The sequence below is a fragment of the Petaurus breviceps genome, unplaced genomic scaffold, assembly GCF_028583685.1.
Source record: "Petaurus breviceps papuanus isolate PSGF00001 unplaced genomic scaffold, PetGlider_PUasm1.0 90750, whole genome shotgun sequence".
NCBI lineage: Eukaryota > Metazoa > Chordata > Mammalia > Diprotodontia > Petauridae > Petaurus > Petaurus breviceps.
The window spans coordinates 11,935,654-11,957,388 of record NW_027187335.1 but is presented as its reverse complement, the minus strand read 5'-3'; the positions used below and the strand labels follow the sequence as shown (position 1 = coordinate 11,957,388).

The following is a 21,735-nucleotide window of genomic DNA, read 5'->3' as shown; positions in this document are numbered from 1 at the left end:
TCCTTCCTTCCTTCCTTCCTTCCTTCCTTCCTTCCTTCCTTCCTTCCACAGGTGTCCACTATCATGTCGGCCAGCACCACCACCCTCAGATACCCTGGCTACATGAACAATGACCTCATTGGCCTCATAGCCTCCCTTATCCCCACACCCAGGCTCCACTTCCTCATGACTGGCTACACCCCCCTCACCACTGACCAATCTGTAAGCAACTGCCCTTGCTCTTGACTCCCCCTTCTCTATCGATTCCATCCTCCCCACCATAGGTCAGGATTATTGCCCAGTAGGCAGAGACTGAGTGGGCTTGACCACTGTTGTTCTCCTCCCTGCTGGGTGCCCTGTCCCTTCCTCTGGGAACAGACCCCAGAGACTAAGGGCTTAAAGCCTTGAACAAAGTGTGTGATTCTCTCTCTCTTCCCATCCCTTCTACCTTTTTCCTCCCTGGCAGGCAGAAGGGCTACATTAGAGAGTTTGTCTTTTCCCTTCTAGTTTTTGAGTCTCAGACCTTGGGCTGAGGAGAACTGAATCTTTGCCCTGTGCCTGGCCCCTATTCCTGACATATAGTGACAACCATAGGTAGTCTAGCCCCAGTAAATGACTAACCCCTGGATGTCCAAGGTACAGTAGAAAGAGCACTTATGTTCAAATCTTGCCTCTGTTACTTAGTATCTGTGTAACATCAGGCAAGTCTTTTAACCATACTGGGTCCCAGTTTTCTCATCTATAAGGTGAAGGTTCCAGCTTTAAATCTATTATCCTACAATACCATAAGGAAGGAAATCAGCACTTATTAAGAATCTGTGCTAAGTACTTTATAAATATTTCATTTGATTCTCACAACCCTGGGAGGTAAGTACTTTTATTATCCCCATTTTACAGTTGAAAAAACTGATACTTAGAGAGAGGTTAAATGACTTGCCAAGGGTCACTCAGCTAGTCAATGACTGAGGCTAAATTTAAACCCAGGTTCCAATGATCTATCCTCTATGATACCTAGCTGCTTCTATTATCTACTAATACTGTGCCTCGGAACAAATTGGAAACATTGGATTCTGACTGAGTCCATGTTTCCAGTCCTGAAGTCTGAGCCTCCTGCTACTAGATATATATCCTGGGCTGGTCATAGGAACTCTCACTCTGGTATGTTGCTTTGTGCAGAGTGTACTAGGCTCTTCCTGGCCAGCCCAGTGTCTCCCCCTGTACCCCTAGAATGGTCCCTTATAGCCTCCTCCTTCAGGTGGCCAGCGTGAGGAAGACAACAGTACTAGATGTAATGCGTCGGCTGCTACAGCCCAAGAATGTGATGGTGTCCACAGGCCGGGATCGCCAGACCAACCACTGCTACATCGCCATCCTCAACATCATCCAGGGAGAGGTAGACCCCACCCAGGTGAGTAATTTCCCCCACCTAAACAACCCCCTCCTCCACCTGATACTTCATAGAGTTAAGGAAGAGTCTCAGAACCTTTGGGATATTCAGGGGCTAAAACCAGCAGTTGAAAGTACCTCCCTCATACCTTGATTCTCTCCCATTTATGCTTCAGGTTCACAAAAGCCTGCAAAGGATCAGGGAACGGAAGTTAGCCAACTTTATCCCTTGGGGCCCAGCAAGCATCCAGGTGGCACTATCTCGGAAATCCCCATATCTGCCATCTGCCCACCGAGTCAGTGGACTCATGATGGCCAACCACACCAGCATCAGTTCTGTGAGTCTAATCTAGCCCTCTCCTTCTGCCCATACCCATGTTTCCTCCCATGAGTCTGTTTCAAGCTGCCTTTTTCACCTCATTTCCCCCTCCCTAAATATTTCTACTGCTTCCTAAATTATGGGAGAATTCCTCTCTAACTTCATTTCCACCCTAACCAACCTCCCAGATCAAGACCATGCTGTCTACTTATTTCTCTGTGCCCCTTCCTCCACCACTCCCCATCCCAGCTGTTTGAGAGCACATGCCACCAGTATGATAAACTACGAAAGAGAGAGGCCTTCCTGGAGCAGTTCCGAAAGGAGGATATCTTCAAGGAGAACTTCGATGAACTGGACACGTCAAGGGAGATTGTGCAGCAGCTTATTGACGAGTATCACGCTGCCACCAGACCTGATTACATCTCCTGGGGTACCCAGGAACAGTGACCTCCTGATTGCTCCAAGGACAGCGGCCCTTACATTTCACAGATTTTAACATATGTGTCATTGTGATCTAGTTTCCCTGTGATCCTTTCAGAGACCTTGAGCTCCAGCATGAACACATAAGTTTTTTCCATTCACCACACCCTTCCCCCTTGAGGACAAGCACAGGAAAAACCTAATAGTACAATTATGTAGTCTCTGTGTTGACTATCTCCAATAAAACTCTAAATGAGAACTATGAGGTGTCCATCCATGGACTTTGCAAGAGGGGTCTTTGGGTCCTGTCTGTGGTGGATAAGCATTGGGTTTGTATTCTAAACTCTGGGTGAGATTGGGCAAGTTCCTCCCCCTTTCTAAGTCTCAGTTTCCTCATATGTAACATAGAACTAGCCTTGACCAACTAGATTTTTTTTTCAAGAGAGGGAAGCTCCATCACCATCTATCTAGTCCAGCCTTCAAAAAAGAATTCCCACTAGGATATAACCAACAGATGTTCATCCAACCCATGGCTGAAGAATTCTAATGAGGGGAATCCCCTAGCTTTTGATATGGCTCATTACACTTTTGGATAGCTAACATTGTTAGGAAGGTTTATTTTATGTCAAACCTCATTTGCATCTGCAGTTTCTATCTTCTGCTCCCATTTGTACCTTCTGACATTAAACAGAACAAATGTAATCCTTCTTTTACAAGAAAGCCTTTGAAGTACCAAAACTCTCCCTAACCTTCTAGCTTTTTCTCCTCTAGACTCAGCATCCTCAGAATTCTTTGAGTTGTTCTTCATGAATCAAGTCCTCAAGGTTCCCCCTAACTATAAATTCTATAAGCCATTGATTCTATGGGGACAAGGATGTGGACAATGTAGGAGTAAGGGAGAATGGGTTAAGAAAGAAGCAGCCAGCTAGAACCTACCTCAATTTGATCTTCAAGCTCCAGGTAAGCAAACAGTCCAGGGTATCTCCTTCCTTCCTAAAGACTCCTGCCTTTGGTCTAACGAGGCATAAAGGGAAAAGAGGGCAGGTATGTGGCACAGTGGAGAGAGTTCCAAGCCTGGAGGCAGGAAGATTGACCAGATCTAATCTCAGACACTTACTAGCTGCATGACCCTGGGCTTAACTCTGTTTACCTCAGTTTCCTCATCTGTCAAATGACCTGGAGAAGGAAATGGCAAGCCACTCCAGTATCTTTGCCAAGAAAACCTCAAATGGGGCCATGAAGACTTGAACTAAACAACAACAAAGGGGAAAAGGTTGACCACACACTAAGCAGACTTCCTTTCATTGATGGGGCTACCCACTGTGTCCCCATCCGTGGCTTTGACACTCCTTCCCAATCTAGAGTGCTTCCCTTCAGCACATGGTGTTAGTACTGCCCTGACCTTCTTTCTAATAAGGAGAGATCAGAGGTGCTAGAGATGGACCAGCAGGGATTCTAGTCATGATCATAGGGTGTGGGTAGAGACCGGACACCTGTGCAGGAATTTGAAAGTGTCAATGCTAGTGACTCAGCCTCCCTCCAGCCTCAGGGACGCCAAAACATCGCCCCCACACCACAAGGAGAGAGGGAGAGGAAGTAATTATCAGCTTTTGTTACTACCCTATTGCTCCACCCACTACCCTTGGGCAGCATCTTGGGCTGTCAGGGGTTAAAGTCAGAAGGTCAAAATGGGTGGTGTCCCAGTGGTGTCCAGGCTCCTGGCAAAAGCCCAGAACCTGGGGGTGGGAGGTGGAGCCTGATCGCAAGGGAGTAACTGTGGGCCACAGCTTAGGCTTAAGTAGTCATGGGCTGCTGACATCACACTCACAGGAAGAGTTTGTGTAAATAAAGATTTTTTTCTTTTCTTCTACAAATAAATTAAGAAACATACTAGAAAATTGTCCGTGCCTGTCAAAATCCTCGCCCCTGGGTGGAGGGGAAGGAGATGACAAGGGGGCCCTGTCCCTGCAGGGCTAGTGTGTGTGGTAGTGTGAGTCAGTGGTTCTTGAAATCTCAGAGCAGTACAAAACCCAGGTACTGTGATAGGTGTTCATGTGTGGGCAAGCCATGATTCCATCACTGCCTTGAGTCTTGAAGCTGCTGATGACCAAAACAGCCAGATTATACTTGGTGGTCATCAAGGCCTGGATTCTGGTTGACAGGGGAGGGTGTGGTTGGCAGCTCTAGTGGGGTGACAATGTCGAAGGATCTGTCAGGAGTCGAGCTAGCCAAGTAGGCATTCACTAGGTGCACGATCTCTTCCACCTTGAGAAAATCAAAAAGTAAAGGACATTAGACACCTAGGCAGGTCATTAACCCCATCTTTCTGTACTCCCATCTTCTGGGAGTACAGCCCTTTTATCCTTCCATTTCCAGTTTACCTGGGGGCTCTGTAGGAGCAGCTGGCTGTCCCCAACCTTTAGTGCTAGAGTGTGTGGACCAGTCAACTGGCAGGCAGCCACATGACCATAGCTGACACTGTGGATGGGCTCAGTCTCCCCTGGGCGAGATAGGGACATGGTCTTGGCCCCCACACCAAGGCAGAGCTGCTGTGGCACACCACCTCCAGTCTCCTGGTGGACAAAAGAAAGGAGTAAAGTCAAGGAGGAGGGAGCTCTTCATTTGGGGAGGGAGCATGAAAAATGACTGTGTTTAGAAGGTGACAGATTCAAGGAGGAAATAATCAATTCCTGATTCAAATCGAGAGGGCTCCTAGAGGAGGGTGGGTACCCAAAGGCAGTAGTATTCTGGGATCAGAGGACTTCTTGTTCGTCCTCCCCCCTTTAATGAAGGAAAGGACATCCAGGGAAAGTAGGTACTGGGCACCCATGGGACTCTGATGGGAGGGCAGGGATCGAGAAAAAAGTAGAAGAGATCTGGGTGAACTTCAGATGTTTACTTCGCCCTCTCTTCTCACCGTGCTCAGTTCCAGGACGTCATAGCGGGCAGCACCGAAACCTGGACACTGTGCAGCTAGAGCCAAGTAGGTGGCCATCGCCTCGGCCTGGCCCATTCCCCGCAGCTGCTTCCACCCTCCCAGGACAGCCGCAGCAGCCCCAGCGCCTCCCCCATCACGGGCTCCGGGACCCCCATTCCGGCCCACGCCCCCACGCCTGGCCCGCTCTGCCCTCCTCTTGGCTAAGCCTGGACTCCAGAGCGCCCCGGCCAGCAGGGCGGCAGTAGGAGGAGCTCTAGGGGCTGGGCGGGGTGGGGTCTCTCGAGTCAGGGCTGAGGCGGGCAGCAGGCGGTCTAGACGAGGAAGAGGAGCCAGAGGTGAGAAGTCACGGTGTAGACTTTGTAGGCGCAGGGCTGCCAAGGCCCTCAGCGTGTCCTCGGGCGGGGGCGGCCGGCCCCGCAACAGCAGAGCGTGGGCCTGTAGAGGTGACACCCATGAGGGGATGGTGAAGACAATTTGGAAATGGGGGAGATAACGGGGCATCTAGGAGGCAGAGGGAGCCCAAGAAGCAAAGCATAGCAGGGGTGACTCGGAGCAGAATGGACAGCCAGCTAAAGGGAAACTTAGGGAAGGATTCACTCTGTGTGTGTGTGTGTGTGTGTGTGTGTGTGTGTGTGTGTGTGTCCGCGCGCGCTCACGCGAGGCGGTGCAATATTCAGAGATTCACACCTGCTCAAATAGGAAAGGCAGTTCATGCCCGTCTGGAGGCAGCCCCTCAGGATGCAGAGGTCCGTGTAGACGCAAACACAGCCTCCAGCCGGAATCCGGAGATTCTGCCTCCTCTGCAGTCAAACTGCGAAGCAGAGAAACAGATAACCAAGGGCTTAGCCGGAGGAGTCCAGAAGACCCCAGGCGCTCAAAGGAATAAAGCCAGGAGCCGAGGCGAGGGGAGGAGCCTGAACTGGATGGGGGTGGGGTAAATGTGGAATTGAAGGAGTAGCTAGTGGTTTCAAGAAGGGAGTAGTCCAGCGGAAGGCGAGGACTGGAAAAGGCAAATGCTAGTTCAAGCACTGGACATTTACTTCTCAAACCTGGTGAGCACATCAGCCACTAGGGCCCCTCCTGCCAGAGCCCGCTCCTGGGAGCCCCTCTGCTCGTAGAGTGCGAACGCGTTTCGGCTCCGAGCCAAGCCTAGCCGTCCCACGAGCTCCCGAGCCACCTGGTGGGGGGGGGTAAGGGAGGTGAAGAGGGGTGGGTGAATGTCTCACCCAATCAACTCCCTCATTTTACAGAAAAATTAGCTGAAACCCCAGAAAAGTTAAGTGACTAGACCAGTGTCACACAAGGTACTTAAGAGGCAGAGAAGGTACTACTCTTTCTTCACTTCACCTAACCGCCTCAATCTCAGAGATCAGCCTAGGATCACCTGACTGTCAACGAGAAATAGTGTTGTGAAAAGTCATAAGTTCATAGATTTATACCTAGCACAGACCTTAAAAGTGATTTTGTACAAATTCCTTCCATTTTTCAGATGAGGTAACTGAGGCAGAGAGAGATAGACACACACACAGAGAGAGAGAGAGAGAGAGAGAGAGAGAGAGAGAGTGTCTCGGCTAGTTAAGTGTTAGAACCAAAATCTTAAAAATGTATTCAGTTGACCTGGGGGGAGGAGCGAGTCCTTGGATCCCAGGTTTAGAACTCTTAGTGTAGACCCCCTCTAAGGTTCCTTCCCATTCGGCACTTTATGAGTGTAAAACTTAAAGGGGCTGCTTCCTGTTGGGTTAAGGGGTTTACAGTGTCCATAGTCACTGAACGCTGTCCCAACACTCACCTCCGAAGCAGTAGTGTGTGAGTCGATGGCCACACTGCAGGCTCCTGCTCCTGGACAGTGTACAGTACATAGAAGTTCCTGACGCTGACTGAGAGCTGAGATCTCTGCCAAAGATGGCACCAGCTCTCTGCCCCGAGTCCGCCCCAGAGCCTTCCTGATGAAACGTGTATACTCAGCCAGCTCGGTGTCAGGGAATGCTTTCTCTGTCCTGGGGAAGATATTCAGGCTCAGAGCCCTAGCAGGTATCTCCTCCTTGCCCATAGGGACCTTCCTCTATTCTGTGCCCTCCAGCCTGAAACCCTCATGGTCTCTCATCCTGGACATTACTATTTTCTCTAAACTTCCTGTCCCCTTTCTCTCCAACTTTCCTTCCCAGACACCCTCCTCCACATTCCCCACACTAGACTCTTGTTCCAAGATTAGCTGAGTGCCCCGACCTTAAGGTTCCCTTCCATTTACCCCTCATTGTACCTCTATGGTACTCATCATTCTCTGCTACCCTGCCCTGCCCTTCTTCCGCCCTCACCTCTCCAGGTGCCCCAGCAGATGCCCCCGAACGGCTCCCCCAGGCCGGAAGGTGCAGCTCATGCAGCAGAGTAGCTGCCAGTATCGAAGGGCAGCCGGGCTGTTAGGGGCGGGGGACTCTGGGGGCCCTGCAGGGCCCGAAGTCTGCTTGGCCAGCTGCAGGAAGAGTTCGTCTCGGAGCGCCGGCAGGTCCCGGCAGGTCTGGAGCACGCCCTGCATTAGCGGCCCCGGGCGCCGCGCCCCCTCTAGGGCCTGCAGGGCCAAGAACAGCCGAACAGCCTCCTCTCTAAGTGGCGCATAGCCCGGACCTGGGGGGGGGGGGAGGAAAGGGGGGTGGGGGGTGGGGAGGTTGAAGACGGATCAGACTGGGTTTAGGGACCTATAGGAGGAGAGAGAAGGGGTCCGAAGGAAAGCAGGGTGAAGATTGGAACAAACCGGGACTGGGGGGGGGGGGGGATGACACCCTAAGAGAAATCAATTATTCCCAGTGGACTTAGTATTAATAATAATTCAGTATTTACAACGCGTTTTCCTAACATCTCTGTGACCTAGGCATAGAAAGTACTATCATCTTCATTTTACACATGAAGAAACTGGGGCTAGAGTTTAAGTGGCTTGCCCATGGACAACACAGGTGAGAAGTATTATAGTCAGAATCTGAACCTCAAGGCCAGAGTTTTCCATTATGTTTTGCAACTTCTCTTTTCCAGGGATGTCCATTTATTTCCATTCTTGGTGCACCAACTGTGGAGTGCCATCTTTTTTGGGGGGAGCGGTCGGTCATACATCCCAGTCTCCCACTCCGTGAAGCCATAACCTGCTCACCTGGAGGGCCAGCCCCATAGGGCAGAGGCAGGAGTGGGGCATAAAGGGCGCTGTTTGTGTGCCTCAGGATCGGATTCCGCCGATAAATCAGGGCCACAGCCTCAGAGTCTCCTCCACTCTCCTGGGGGATTGGAGAAATGGGTCACCGAACGGGTGCAGGATGGGGGTGGGGGATGGTCACTCTAACCCCTCCCTCTGTATTTGACCTGGATGGCCGGCTATTATTGTAGCTCTGGTATGACTATATACTCCCCTTATCCAGATTCTCCCATACCTGTATATCTCGAAGTAGGAGCTGGGTGGGGGTTTCTAGAGGCGCCTTCCCTGCAATCACACTCCGAAGTGCTGCACCCCAGCGAGCAGCCTCGGCTAGGCGAGAAGAGCAGAGTCGGACACTGTGTTTTCGGCCAGACACTGTTACTGACCAGAGTCCTGAGGGAGGAGGGCAAAGAAGGATCACCATCCATCACTCTTCATCGAAGAGTGCTGGAGAGCAACCATGGGAGTGTCCAGAGGGAAGGGTCCCTAGCGAAAGGAGGAAATTGTTTGATAGGCGGAAAGTGTCAGTCCTGAGTCTCACCGGTTTCCTTGGGCTTTCGCTCAGGGCCGGACACAGAACACAGACTGGTCAATACCAGGCTCCCCAGCCGCCGGGCTCCCCTTCCACTCCCACTGAACTGGTCCAAGGAGTCACGAGTGAGCACGAACCAGGCTCTTCGGGGGGGCAGCCAGGGCCGGGCCCCGCCTCCCCGAGGCTCCCGCTGCAGCCAACCTGGTGGGAAGGGAAGGGAAGAAAGAAGAGAAATCAGAAAGATGGGAGTGTTGAGAGTTCAGAAATACGAGTGTTGAAGAGGAGGTTCCGACTGATGGAGGGGATCCCCCACCTTTGACGATGATATCTGGCTCCTCTTCAGGGGGACCCCGCTCGGGTATAAGGCTTCTCGTCTCCTCTGAGCCCTGCAGCCTAGGGAAGGTGAAGGGAGCCACTAGTAGGTCTGAGGAACTCCCATCTCCCAGAAATAGGTCGCACCTAATCCAGTCAGATCCCATCCAGACTCAGTGTTCCCTTGGCAAGAAAAGGATCTGGAATTCCCGTAGGGGGGGGGGGGGAGCGGAGACGGTAATGTCTCAATCAGAGTCCCTCCCCTCCCAGGCTGTGGGAACCGCTAGGCAGTTCTGACCTTGCTCCAGAAATAACTCAGACCACCAGCCCCCCTTTCTACGTCCCCAGCCAGACCGCCTCCCTTACTACCCACCCCTCTCCCGGACCCCAGCCAAACCACAGCGTCAGGCTTGAAGCTGTTTCCTTATTGCCTAACCCGGTGGGAGGGTGAGGACTAAGAGGAATGGGGGTCTTGGGGATCAGAGACCTTGGAAAGGTAAAGTGTGAGGACAGTGAGAAAGAAATGCGCTTACCTGTCCGAGCCCGGCCCGCTTCTCCCGGGCTGTGTTAGCGTCACCTCCAGTGGGCCCTGCATCGGTGGGAAAGAGATGCCGAGGGATCAGAGGCCTGGCTACACCGCATCCCTAGACTTTGCCTCAGAGGCTCCACAAGTTAAGGGATTAATCAGCGAGAAGTACGTGGGTATCGCTTCTCCCCGGGTAGTCCGGAAATGGAGCTCCTCTGCTTCCCCCCTCCCTTCAGTCAGAATGTGCTACAGTCGTGGGGTCTGGAGTGGGACAATAAAAAGAAAGTTTAGCCCACTCTGCTCTTTATCCTTCTAAGATATATTTAATTACCGCATTATCAATCTTCCCTTCCCTCCCTCTGACTAGGTCGGTGTAAGCTGCTGCTCGATCTCAGGGAAGGGAAGAAGACAGACAAGGGGAAAAGGGTCTCCTTCAAATAACGCTTCGAGCTTCCCTTATTTCTCCCACCCATGGCCCAGGCCTGGGAAGGGTTTCTCTACTGGGGGCACCTAGGAGGACGGCGCACTGGGGTGGTATGCTAGTAGTCCCCTTTCCCTCCCGATGAGCCTGGGCTTCTAGCTCACCGGCCTCCCCCGGTTGTCCACCAGCTTTCTGGCGCTTCTGTAAAGACAGGGGCTCAAGAAAGAGTCCATAAACCCGCCCGGGAACCTCGCCAAGCGGGAACCGCGCCACGGTACCAGTGCGCCCCGGGCCGGGCAGCAGCGGGAGAAAGGAGGGAGGGGGAAAGAGGGAAGGAGAGGGTTGGGAGGGGGACCTGGGACACCTGTCCTCAGAGCTCTAGGAGTGGAGGGGGGAGGGGGGAAGGCGAAGAGAGACGATTTCTATCCGGGCTTGGGGGACTTCTTGTTCGATCCTCTCTGAGACAGCTTGGGCCCCCTCTCCTAGGATGACCCTTTCCTTCTAAGGTTCTGGGTGGGTATCTCAGTCGCGACTTCAGGGGGGCAAAGCACAACCTTGCCCTTAGTTTGAAATCTCTCTCTCTCTCTCAAAATCCTCTCCACCCCCTGTCACTCCCCGCCCCTCTATATTTATCCTCCCTCCGCCTCCGCCAGGTGCTGGCGCCGGCCCCGAGGTGCAACCCGCCCCACCCGGGCACTCAGCCACCAGGCCTGCTGGGGACCCCAGGGCGGGTGGGAAGGAAACATTGAAGAGAATGGGAAAGACTGCTAGGACCCACATTGTTGAAGGAAGAGTCTTGGTTATTATGTACGTGGTACAGGAGTGAAGGTTCAGAGCCTACCCACTCTTTGCCTCAGTTTCTCCACGTGGAGAGAGTCAAGTGCCTTCCCTCATTCCCGGAGGTTTTCCAGTGGCTCAAGGGGAGGGGGTCGGGGGAGAAGGAAAACTCTGTACGGCGTGGACGAAGAGTGTTCAAGTGTCCAGGACAGTAGGGGACCCTAACCCACAACACAAAACTCAATCTCAGGTTTCCTCCTACCGGGACTAATTCTCCCCAAGGGAATTGCTGTCTCTGGCCCCAGCCCTTGCAGGCAGGGAGCGGAGCGGACTCAGGAGTCCGAGTCGCCCAGCCGGACTCTCCACATTCCTCTGTGCTGGCGGAGGCGGAAGGAGACGGGATGGGACTCGGGCCAGGAGGAGAAGGGAGAGGCCGGGCCAGGCAAGGCCACGCGTGACGCCTCCCCTGCCTCTGGGCCCCAGCAGGTGGACAGCGCCCCAGAATGCCGCGTGGGGCCGTCAGAAAGGTCCCGCCTGGGTTTTCCCCTCTGCCCCCAAGAGGGAAGAGGAGAGAAACCCTAGGGCTGAGAGAGAAGATTCCCTTCCCCCGCTCTTTGGCCTCTCAAAGGGACCGGGATGGCACAAGAGTCTGGAGGAGTAAGGAAAGACGCCTGGTTGGAGAGAAAGAATAGAACTGAAGGCCTCCCGAACTTACCCTCCCGCAGCTCACTGAACCGGGTGTCCTAAGCTCAAAGGTCTCCTCGTCTTCGTCCTCGTCCGCGTCGCCGCCAAGCTCTCCGTCCCCGTAGTCCCTCCGCAGTAGAGTGAAGCCCCGACGGCAGCAAAGGAGCCACCAGAGCCCCCCTGGGAGAGGCATCCGGACAGCAGGGGACTCGGGGGCGCAGGAGGCTGCGTCTAGCCGCAGGAGGGGTGGATGGTTGGGGGTGGGGAGCCGAGGAAACAGTCAGGTCGCGGGACTTGGGCCAAGAAAGAAGGAGGCAGCGTGCGGGGCCAGGAGAGGAGGTATAGGGCAGGGTCTGAGATTGGGGTGCAGTAGGACTCTAGCCAGAGCCTGAGGGAGATTCTGTGTCTGGGGCCGGTTGGGGGGTGGGGGGGACACACTCCAGGCCGGGGAGGGGGGGAGGAGATAGCAATGTCCGGGGCTGGGAAGTAGTGTCCGTTGTAGTGTCCGGCCCAGTGGGGGGCAGTGTCCGGTGCGATGTCCAAAGTGGGCAGTTATCCAAGCTCCAGGGAGGGTCGTGTCCGGTGCAGCGTCCGGTGTCCGGGGCCCGGGCCGCGCGCGCTGCGCTCCCTGCAGCCCCGGGACTGGCGCGCGGGGGGCGCGAGCTCAGCGCCTGGGCTCCGCCCCCCCCCGCGATTCTTTTTGCCCCCCCCCCCCCCTTCCCTTCTTTTTTCTCTCCTCCCCTCTCCCTGAGCAAGGCAGGGTCTGGATGTCGTCACAGATTCTTCCGACCAATTCCAGTGCCTGGCGCCGGGAGTTTCAGCCAATTGGGTGATGGAGGTAGCGGCGGGTTGCATCATGTGCCCCCTGGTTTAGTGACAGCCAGGAGGGGCGGGCTAAGGCGAGAGAGAAGGAGCGAAGAGATGTTTAACCACGCCCCGGTCTCCGAGGTCCAGAGAGGGGTGTTCATGGCCAAGATAGCCCCGCCTCCACACTCTCCTTTTAACTCTTTAACTTCCTTCCCAAAGAGCTTGAACTTGAGAGGGGACACGAAAGGTGATGGACTTAGGTATAGATTGGGATATGTATTTTTTGGACCTGACCAATGAGGAATTTGTTTATGCATATTTTTCATTATGCATACTTGTTACAAGGTTTTTTTTCTTTTTCAGTGGGGGAGGTGAGGTGGGAGAGGTTTTTTCACGGAAAAAAAATTAAAAAATAAAATGAGAGACTGAAAAATAAATCCTGAAAGAGAGCTCTTCTTGGAAAAGATTCTCCAGCAGCAAGGGGAAAATGAGCTTGGGGGGACAAAAGCTAGGTAACGTAAAGGGAATTTAGGGCACTTTTCTCTGGCCCCAGGAGATCTGTGCCTTGGTCCCAGGGGCAGGAGTGGGAAAGCTTTCCGGGACTCGGGCCGGCCTAAGTGGGGAGGGTATTTCCCTCGATCTTCTGTAGAAGGAAGAAAACTTGTTGCTTTCTGCCTGTGCCCACCTCCTTTGTGTGTGTGTGGGGGTGGGGGGGGGTAACTGATGCAAGCACTTAGGCCACAGAGGGCAAGAATCGGAATCAGAATTTTCGAGCTCAAAACTTCTCCCAAAACTTGGGCTGGGAAGTTGAGTCCTTGGGCGGGGGGGGGGGGGTAGCCCGAGGAACTCTGGGCTAGGGTTAAGGATTACTTCTTCCCCCACCCCATTTGTATTTCCATCCCTGACACCTATTCAGCCTCTTCCCCAAGCCTCATTTGGCCATTGGGGAGGAAGGAGTTAAAACCAAGTCTCTGGGTTGGGAGAAGGCGAAGGCGAGGATTCAGAGGGAGGGGCCCAGACAGAACAGGCGTACACAGGCGGAGGGTCGGGAGCGCGCGCTGCTGACTCAGCAGCGCTTCCCGCGATCTCTGGGTGAAGGGTTCGGGACTCGAACCCCCCAGCCGCTGGAGTGCGGTGCCCTCTCTGGGAATCAGCGCCGCATCTCCCCATCTCTCTCCTTCTTCCTCGAGGCCCCTGGAAGCGATTGAGAACGAACTTGGAGCAGTTTCCCAGATCCAGGCTCCACTCGGCCGCAGGGGGTCCCAAGGGGATTGACCAGCGGGAGTAGAGAGGGAATACAGGGGAGGGACTTCGCCGGGGCTCCGCCCAGGCCCCACCCCTCCCCTCCTCTGTCCACTGTAGAAGTACAGGCTCGGCCCTAGGCTGTGAAAAAAATACCCTCGGGGTCGGTCACGTGTGCCTTGGTGCTTCGCCACTGGTTAGAAAGAGCAGGATTTAAAGGGACTTTCCCCAAAGGTCAGAGACTGACCTCCGCCAAAGAGATCCTTCCCTAGCTTGGACTGACAGAAGGTGGTCTTCTGGGATGGACACACTCCTCACCCTTGCCCTCCCCTTTCCAGACCTTCTACCCTTGACAGTCAGGAAGTTCTTCCTCTCTCCTGCAGGCTCATCCCGTTTCCTCAGGCCCTGTGCGCAGAAAACATGAAGAAAAGGGCCAGGGAATTCCGACCCCCCAAATTAAGACTTAGGAGGCAAGTCACTTCCCTCTCTTTATCTCAATTTGCTTCTCTGTGAAATGAGAGTAGAAGATCCTTTCCAGGTCGGATAGTCTATGAGGCAATCTATTCTAGAGACTTGAAAGCCCCCAACTGCAAACTGCTTGTTTTAAACTTGTTTTCTTTACTATTTTGTTTTCTGTATGAAGCAATCTGCCCTCTCTCCCTAGCTCATTGCAGTTTCCATCCCACATCAACTTTCTCCCGGGAACTTAAATCTCGCCTGCTGGTGACTTCCTATACAGGGTGTGCGGGGAGAGGGGCGGGGCAGTAACCTGCCTGCCAGTCATTTTCAGGTTGGTGAATGAAAACCCTAACTGTTGTTGATTACATCTAATTTTTAGGTAATCTTTCACTTAATCAAGTTTGAATTTGAATTTTAATCTCAAAACAAACAGAAGAAATTCCCTTCAATTCCTGTCTCCCCATCCTCTCCAGTGTCATCTTCCTTTCCCCAATACCATCCAATCCCCTGCCTTATTCTCCATCCAAATATATACATCCCCAGTTCCTTGAGAACGAGAGTCCACTAAAAGGAGAGGCTGTGGGTTTCTGTGGGAGCTGAGCATGAAGAAAGACGGGGTCGGCGAGGACAGCGGCCTCGTTGACTGGATCTGTATCGGAAGAACCCACCTCGAAATAATCTCCTGAGGTCCTGACGAAAGCGAAGCCCTAGGAAGGCGTAAAGTACAGGATTGAGGCCACAACGAGCCAGGGCTAGGCCACCGGTCACCAACAGTGCCATATCTTTGCGCTTGCTAGCCGAACAACTTCGCTCTCTGGCAGTCAGTAGGTCTGTGGTGTCCAACAACAAGGCTAGGCTGTAGGGTAACTGCAAGACCACGAAAGCCACCACCAAGGCCACCACAACGCGCAGTGCTCGGCGACGCTCTGGCCCTCTGGCGGCCAACAGTGTCCGACCCAACAGGGCGTAACAGGCCACCATGACTGCGAAGGGCAGCGCAAATCCCAGGATCATTTGAGCCACGGCACTGGCCCCCTTGACTGCCTGTGTCAGACCTTCAGGAAATACCAGTCGACATCGCCTTTGCCCATCTCGCTGCCCATCTTGACCATAGAGGAGAGAGGGCAGTGCCAGGAGCAGGGAAAGCAGCCAGATTGCTGCGGAGACCACATGGGTCTTTCCGGGAGCTGGGGGCCTGTGGCCCCCTGGGGAAGCCTGAGCTATGGCCACGTAGCGATCCGCGCTTATGCAAGCCAAGAAGAGGAAGCCTGCATGGAAGGAGGCTGAGTAGAGGCCTGAGACTGTTCGGCAGAGAATGCTGCCCAGCGTCCATCCCTGCAGGGCTCCCGCTGCTGCAAAGGGCAAGGTTAATGCCAGAAGTAGGTCTGCCAAGGCCAGCTGGAGTAAATGAGCTGAGGTTGGTGAGCGGGCTGCGCGGTGGGCAGCGAGATGAGTGGCCAAAACAAGGCCATTGCCTGCCAGGCCAAAGGCGGCTACTGTGAGAGAAATACTTGGCTGAAAGGCCCTGCTGAAAGACTGGACATCAGCCTTATGACATAGCTCTGGTAGAGTCATTGAAGGGTACACATCATCACTTTCCCCAGAGTAGAGGGGGAACAAGGTGGACTAGGGAAGAAAGGGAGAAGGTGATAGGGACAGATTCGAAAAGACACCCTCCCAACACATTTGCTAGCCTCTAAGAGCTGCGCATCTAACACATTGTAAGCAAGGGGCAGTATCACGAAATTCTTCTCAAAACTAGTCCAAAACAAAGTTCCCTATACCATATCACAGGATGAGCCTGTCTAGAAACGCTCTCTGGAGCAAATGGGGTTCAATTAGCATTTGTTGATTTGGCTTAAAGTTCTATCTCCTTTCTTGATTGGGGGTCAATAACACTGGTTACTCAGGTATCAGGCTGGAGCCTCACTGCAGTCCTGCAGGGGGTGGAGTGGGGAATTCTGCATATTCTGTTTTTCTCTCTGGTTTTCTTTGCCTGTCTTTCTGCTCCTCCTCTCACTCTACCCTCAAGACAGCTGTGCTGACCGCCTGGTTTTCTCCCGGGAATCACTCAAACAAAACGTTAGGGGATTCCCAGGGTTCAGGACTCTTCTGGTACCTAACTGCTGTCTTGGTCAGGATTTACCTTCTTATAACCCTTAGAGTTAGATGGTTCAAATGTCTGAGGGCAATATTGGTATCCAGGATCAGGAGGCAGTGACAAGGAGGAAAAAAGTATTGATAGCTCCTGAAGAGCTGAGCAGCACTGGAGGCACTGATAACTACCCCAATCCTCTCCATACCCAATCCAACCCCCATTTCCATCCTTCTAGCCTCACCTGGAGTTCCACCGGTTCCAGTGATTCAGTCCCCATCTCCCCGCGAAACCGGTTTCCGAGGTGGTCCGGTTGGGGGAGAAGTAAAAACTTGTGGGACAGGAAGGAAGAGGCGGAGAGTGAGGGTGAGGGCGGGGAGGCTAAAGATTAGGGGCCCTTTGGTCCTGTTGTCCCCATCTCTCTCCTCTCTATCCCCCTGAGCTTCCTAACATTGTCCCTTGCCTCTATCTCGCAGGTTTTGTCCCCTTCAAGTTCTGCAGGAAAGTGCTATGCATTCAGCTATTACTGATTTGCTTGTTTGTTTTTTTTAGAGTCGAATGCAGTGTACAAGGATGATGCTCTCTCCTACAGCTTTCCGTATTTTCCAATTCCCCTATGTACCTTGATCTTTCTGCTTTTCTCTATCTATATCGTTGTCTTCAGAGATTTCCCCGCATGAGCTCCCCTAACCCTCTCTAATTCCATTTCCCGCTTTCTTGTCCATGTTGCGTGCGCGCGCGCGGGGTCCTGGGAAGCGGCGCGTGGGGTGGGAACGCGAACCGGGCGGGGGAAGCTGAGGGATGTAAGAGGAGAAGACAGGGAAAGGCTGGGAGGGGGGGAGAGAGGTGAGGGTGGGCAAAAAATAAGGGGACAGAGATCGGAAGAGAGGGAGAAGGGGAGGAGGGAGAAAAGGAAGAAGATTGTGAACCCTTAAAAATCGCGAGGAAACAACTGAGAGCTGGGCAGAGCCCAAGGCCCTTTGGGGCACTATGGGCACCCCGTTGCTCTGCATTCTGCTTGCAGCGGTTACTGGAGCTAGAGCCTGGGGCTGGTGTGAGTATCGGGCCGAGTGGAGGTGTAGGGAAACGAAGGATGCTGGCGGGCGGGTCTAGGATCCAGCCGCATTGCGGTTGAGGAACGGTGGTGGCGTGCTGTTAGTATAGAGCGGATTTCTTGAGCCTCCTTCCCATTATAGGGTTCCTTTTCCCTCACGCCTTCTTTTTCTCTCCCCCTTTCTCAGTGCCTCCGCAATGCAGCTCCGAGACAAGGACCCCACTTCTTCCACACCCCTCCCTTCTCTTTCTCTGACCTTTCCCATAGCCCCCAATCTTCCCTGAGTCCTGGGGCTCTCAGGTCCCAGGTGTAGGTTCTGGTTGGGAAGCGAGATGACTGTTAATCCTCCTAGGCTGTAGGGGTTCTGCTGCAGCAGAGAACAGGATAGGGTGGGGCAGGCGGGTAGGACTCCGGTCTCAGACTGGCTCTGGACGCAGGTAAGTAAGGGACTCTTTGACCCTTGGAAAAGCAGCCCAAGGAGAGGAAAGAAAAGGCACTGACTAAAAGGAGAAAATTCGGTATGGTAGTGGAGGGCCGACACTGACCACCTCTGATCTGTGGGTCCCCCAGATGGCTGTGATGAGGAACTGGTGGCCTCTCTGTATTCTCGATCACTGGGAGCCTCTTCCTATTACGGCTTCTTCACTGGGCCCCGCTTCGCTCGGCTCCACGGTGAGGAATACTGGGGCTCGGGGACATGGAATCTCTAGTGCATGCAAGACACCTAAGTGTATGTGTGAGAAATCTCCCTGAATGGAGTTGGGCGGGTATCAGGTGGCCTCCTGGTTTGTGACATGCACTTTCTTGGGGTCTGCAGGCATAAGTGGATGGTCGCCTGCCATTGGAGACCGGAACCCCTGGCTACAGATTGATCTGATGAAGAAACATAAGATAAGGGCTGTGGCCACGCAGGGTTCCTTCAACTCATGGGATTGGGTCACACGCTATATGTTACTTTATGGCGACCGCGTGGACAGCTGGACGCCTTTTTACCAGCGAGGGCACAATTCGGTATGGATGGGGGGAGCAAGAAGGAAGTGGGTTGTTTAGAGGAAAGCATTCCGGCGTCCTTGGTCCCTAATTTCAGTACCTCCCTATCCACCAGGTGGCCCTAGGGTGGGGTTAGCAGGTGGAGACTAAGGGAAGGTGCCTGATGGACTGTGAGGGGGTACAGACTCCATTATTAACCCTGTCACGGCTTTCCTTCTCCCTCTCTACCCCTAGACATTCTTCGGGAACGTAAATGAGTCTGCAGTGGTCCGGCATGACCTCCATTACCATATAACTGCCAGGTACATTCGGATCGTGCCCTTGGCCTGGAACCCACGAGGCAAGATTGGCCTGAGACTTGGACTCTACGGATGCCCTTACAGTAAGGGGGAACTGAAGAAACGAATACTTTAAGGGTCTCCAGACTTATGAGCTTTGGTGGGGGAAGGGGAAGGAAAGAGGGAAAAAGAAGGATAAGGATTCAGTAGAAGAGGTTCAATTGAGGGCCCTAAGACCTTAGAGAACTGGGAGTTTCCTGATTATGATTGGAGACTCTGGGTGGGAGCTGAGGATGGGTATAGACAGTGGATTGGGTCTCAGTGTTTAGGAGTGGAGGGAAACAGAGAACAGAAAAATCGTGAGGGAATTGGAGGAGACCAGAGGCTGCCCTGGGCTTAGAGCAAGGACAGACTAGGCTTCTTAGTTGATTTCTGACATACATACTTGTATGATCTGGATGGGTCCCTTAAATCTCTCAGATTTCTCATCTGTAAAAAGGATCAAACTTATCTCACTGAGTCATTAGGAGGATCTAAGATTAGGCCCTAAAAGTATATTGTAAACCTTCCAGTGCTAGATGAATTCAACTATTACTGTTCCTTTCAGAGTCAGACGTGCTATACTTTGATGGGGATGATGCTATCTCCTACCGCTTCCCCAAGGGGGTCAGCCGTACTCTATGGGATGTCATAGCCTTCAGCTTTAAGACAGAGGAGAAAGAAGGGCTCCTTCTGCACTCAGAGGGGATTCAGGGTGACTTTGTGACTCTGGAGCTCAAGAACGCTCAATTATGGATGCACATGAGCCTCGGTGAGTCTACCACCAGGGCCCCATTCAGGACTGATGAACCTAGGAAAGATCTCTCAGCTTTGACTGGTCACACTTGACTTCTGACCTCTCATGCAACCTCCAAAACCAAACCCCTGCTTTTCACTCAGTTTCTGACTTTGGCCTTGGCTTCTTGTTTACATTGGGGGGGGGGGGAGCACTCTTTAGGAATCCCATGGTCCCAATTAGTCCAGGCAACAAGTGAGGTGTCATGGAAGGAGCACGAGGTTGGGAGTTAGAAGATTCATTACAATCCTGCCTTGGTTCCTTATAGGAGTTTAGATAGTTACATTTAGTTTATAAAATCACTTCCCACTTAGAGCCTCAGTTTTCTCCTCTGTAAAATGACAGAGCTGGACTAAAAGATCTCTAAGATCCTTAGAGTTCTAAATCTAGTTCTAAATTCTTACTCTCTTTGTATCCTCAGCATGTAGCACAAAGTTTGGCACAAAGTAGGAGCTTAATAAATACTGATTGATCCCCACACGCACCCTGTGAGGGAATGCATTTATTCCCATTTCATAGATAAGGAAACTGACATTCCGAACTGTTAAGTGACTTGCCCAGTATCTGAGGCCGGATTTGAATGCAGGTCTTTCTGGCTCCTATCTGCCATCATGGCTGTTCTCTTCGTGTCTTCTCTCCCTCTCCGGCCCCCCCCCCCCCCCCCCTCCCGGTAGCAACCCTATCCATGCCAGCCCTGGTCATACGACTGTATTCGCGGGTGGCGTCCTAAATGACTTGCACTGGCATTACTTGCGGCTGGATCGCTTTGGTAGAGACGTCAACTTAACGTTGGATGGCGAGGTGCAGCGATTCCTGCTTAATGGCGACTTTGAGAAGCTAAACCTAGACACAGAGGTAATGGGGGGAGAAGGGGAAGGAAGGAATACAGACGAATGTGGAGGGGGGAGGGTAGAATCACACTTTCCGAAGGTGGAGGGAGGTTCAAGGATACGAATGGAGAGAGGCAGGTGCATGTAGAAGAGACACGAGAGGGTCCGTTCCGAGAAAAGGTGTGGAGGGGACCCTGTAGAATTGGGGCACGACACGTGTAAATGAGAGAGTTCGAGTGTGCGTTTGACAAATAGTATAAATCTAGGATGCAATTGGGGCGAAATTTGCGCCGCTGAAGGTCCATCCTGGGTGGGTAGAAATCCTAGACTTGGGATGGATACGGAAACTGGGGTGATTTGAGGTGACTGATACCTTGGCACCGGTACGCGTCTTTTTCTTGCAGATGTTTATAGGAGGTATAGTCAGGGCTAGGCAAAAGAATCTTGCTTACCGGGAAAATTTTCGCGGCTGCATGGAAAATATAATCTTTAACCGAGTCAACATCGCCGACCTGGCTGTCCAGGGTCATTCCCGGATCACTTCTGAGGCCAGTATGGGGGAGAAGTGGAGAGGGCAGGAGAGTAGGGGTCCACACCGGACTCCATGTCGGGCTTGAGGACTGTAAGGAATATGGGGAAGATGGGAAGGAAGGGAATGGGATCATGCTCTGAGCTGTCCTTCCCCCCTGGAGGGAGGCGGTCTCCTAGACTACCATATCGATCTGCGATCAAGATCGATACAAGCTGACTCAGCTCCGTCTTCTCTCTGGCCACAACAAATAGCAGATGGGGAGGGGTGATTGTAAGAATGACCTTCCCCTCCCCCGCTAATCTCTTCTATGGCGGGTGTGTCCAGAAGCAGGCAGGGCCCAACTTTCCCCCTCCCCACCCAGATCCCTGACCAACTAGAGGAAAAACTGACTCAAAGGGCAAGGGGACAGGAAAGGGATGGAAGCATCATCCAGACCCGGCCGGTTGTACGAGCCTCGCAGATGCTTACGCTGATGGGGCCTGGTTTTCGCATTCTCCCCGCTATAGGGCAAGGTGGCTTTCCGGTGCTTGGATCCAGTCCCGCACCCTATCAATTTCGGCGGCCCACACAACTTCGTGCAGGTGCCCGGCTTCCCCCGCCGCGGCCGCCTAGCTGTTTCCTTTCGTTTTCGAACCTGGGATCTTACAGGGCTGCTGCTCTTCTCGAGCCTGTCCGACGGGCTGGGCCACGTGGAACTGATGCTCAGTGACGGGCAGGTCAATGTGTCCATTGCTCAACCTGGGCGCAAGAAGCTACAGTTTGCTGCGGGTGCGGGCGGCAGGGGAGGAGTACGGGCGGGGAAGGGAGAGAGAGCTGGGGTGGAGGGGGAAGGGAGGTGTTCCAGGACACCCTCAGCCCCAGAGCATTCCTACCTGGTCCTAGATAAGGGAGGGTTGGTGATATCCTCCTCTTCACTTCCTAAGGGGGAATCGATAAGGTGAAAACAGCCCTAGTGTCAGAAGAACAGACGTTAGAGTCCCACCAGTATGTTCTTTTTTTTTAAGCAATCGGGGTTAAGTAACTTGCTCAAGATTACACGGCCAGTTATTTCTGGGTGTGGTGCTGAGTATCTGAGCCCGGATTTGATCCAGGTCATCCCGACACTGGAGCCAGTGCTCTTACTCGCTGAGCCACCTGGCCG

At 53.1% G+C, this 21,735-nt stretch overlaps 4 protein-coding genes and 1 long non-coding RNA gene across 10 annotated transcripts in view; 2 read left to right on the top strand and 3 right to left on the bottom strand.

Annotated features, from left to right (window-relative positions):
* Window positions 1-2,363, top strand: part of LOC138145951 (tubulin gamma-1 chain-like) — a 6,020-nt gene extending 3,657 nt beyond the window's left edge. For 2 of the 4 annotated variants that reach the window (XM_069067639.1, XM_069067637.1), the window contains 3 exons: window positions 1,235-1,387; window positions 1,542-1,703; window positions 1,934-2,363. In XM_069067639.1, the coding sequence (XP_068923740.1) occupies window positions 1,235-1,387; window positions 1,542-1,703; window positions 1,934-2,131 (513 nt within the window). In that variant the 3' untranslated portion in view covers window positions 2,132-2,363. Of the gene's footprint in view, window positions 1-51; window positions 202-1,234; window positions 1,388-1,541; window positions 1,704-1,872 lie in introns of all 4 variants that reach the window. The other 2 variants (XM_069067638.1, XM_069067636.1) reach the window with 2 other exon arrangements.
* Window positions 2,364-3,940: 1,577 nt separating this feature from the next.
* On the bottom strand, window positions 3,941-12,142 carry PLEKHH3 (pleckstrin homology, MyTH4 and FERM domain containing H3). Of its 3 annotated transcripts, none has more exons than XM_069067629.1 (13): window positions 11,504-12,142; window positions 9,598-9,653; window positions 9,066-9,145; window positions 8,762-8,953; window positions 8,456-8,613; window positions 8,182-8,302; window positions 7,358-7,664; window positions 6,832-7,039; window positions 6,083-6,219; window positions 5,730-5,853; window positions 5,022-5,477; window positions 4,486-4,677; window positions 3,941-4,369 (listed from the first exon to the last, which is right to left on the bottom strand). In XM_069067629.1, exons 1-13 carry the CDS (start codon window positions 11,663-11,665, stop codon window positions 4,226-4,228), a joined length of 2,337 nt encoding a protein of 778 aa, XP_068923730.1. In that variant the 5' UTR covers window positions 11,666-12,142; the 3' UTR covers window positions 3,941-4,225. The 3 variants fall into 3 exon arrangements, with proteins under 3 accessions (XP_068923730.1, XP_068923731.1, XP_068923732.1); XM_069067630.1 differs by having other exon boundaries at window positions 6,092-6,219; XM_069067631.1 differs by lacking the exon at window positions 5,022-5,477 and having other exon boundaries at window positions 11,504-12,141.
* Window positions 12,143-14,375: 2,233 nt separating this feature from the next.
* Window positions 14,376-16,488, bottom strand: CCR10 (C-C motif chemokine receptor 10). Its single transcript, XM_069067627.1, has 2 exons — window positions 16,320-16,488; window positions 14,376-15,606 (listed from the first exon to the last, which is right to left on the bottom strand). Exons 1-2 carry the CDS (start codon window positions 16,353-16,355, stop codon window positions 14,545-14,547), a joined length of 1,098 nt encoding a protein of 365 aa, XP_068923728.1. The 5' UTR covers window positions 16,356-16,488; the 3' UTR covers window positions 14,376-14,544.
* Window positions 16,489-16,843: 355 nt separating this feature from the next.
* Window positions 16,844-21,735, top strand: part of CNTNAP1 (contactin associated protein 1) — a 17,743-nt gene continuing 12,851 nt past the window's right edge. Inside the window, exons 1-8 of the mRNA XM_069067624.1 lie at window positions 16,844-17,129; window positions 17,700-17,801; window positions 17,947-18,140; window positions 18,354-18,501; window positions 19,005-19,212; window positions 19,907-20,087; window positions 20,467-20,610; window positions 21,101-21,362. Of these exons, the coding sequence (XP_068923725.1) occupies window positions 17,066-17,129; window positions 17,700-17,801; window positions 17,947-18,140; window positions 18,354-18,501; window positions 19,005-19,212; window positions 19,907-20,087; window positions 20,467-20,610; window positions 21,101-21,362 (1,303 nt within the window). The 5' untranslated portion in view covers window positions 16,844-17,065. The remainder of the gene's footprint in view (window positions 17,130-17,699; window positions 17,802-17,946; window positions 18,141-18,353; window positions 18,502-19,004; window positions 19,213-19,906; window positions 20,088-20,466; window positions 20,611-21,100; window positions 21,363-21,735) is intronic.
* Window positions 19,941-21,212, bottom strand: LOC138145946 (uncharacterized). Its single transcript, XR_011164348.1, has 3 exons — window positions 21,063-21,212; window positions 20,515-20,682; window positions 19,941-20,075 (listed from the first exon to the last, which is right to left on the bottom strand). It is a non-coding gene; the product is annotated as an uncharacterized lncRNA (long non-coding RNA).

Excerpts from the sequence above, each read along its gene's own strand:
- CCR10 (XM_069067627.1), bottom strand. The coding sequence starts at position 16,355 with ATGGGGACTGAATCACTGGAACCGGTGGAACTCCAG. Across the intron at positions 15,607-16,319 it reads TGGAACCGGTGGAACTCCAG|TCCACCTTGTTCCCCCTCTA; the intron begins GTGAGGCTAGAA and ends TTTCTTCCCTAG.
- PLEKHH3 (XM_069067629.1), bottom strand. The coding sequence starts at position 11,665 with ATGCCTCTCCCAGGGGGGCTCTGGTGGCTCCTTTGCTGCCGTCGGGGC. Across the intron at positions 9,146-9,597 it reads AGCGGGCCGGGCTCGGACAG|GCTGCAGGGCTCAGAGGAGA; the intron begins GTAAGCGCATTT and ends CACCTTCCCTAG. Across the intron at positions 5,478-5,729 it reads TGCCTTTCCTATTTGAGCAG|GCCCACGCTCTGCTGTTGCG; the intron begins GTGTGAATCTCT and ends TCACCTCTACAG.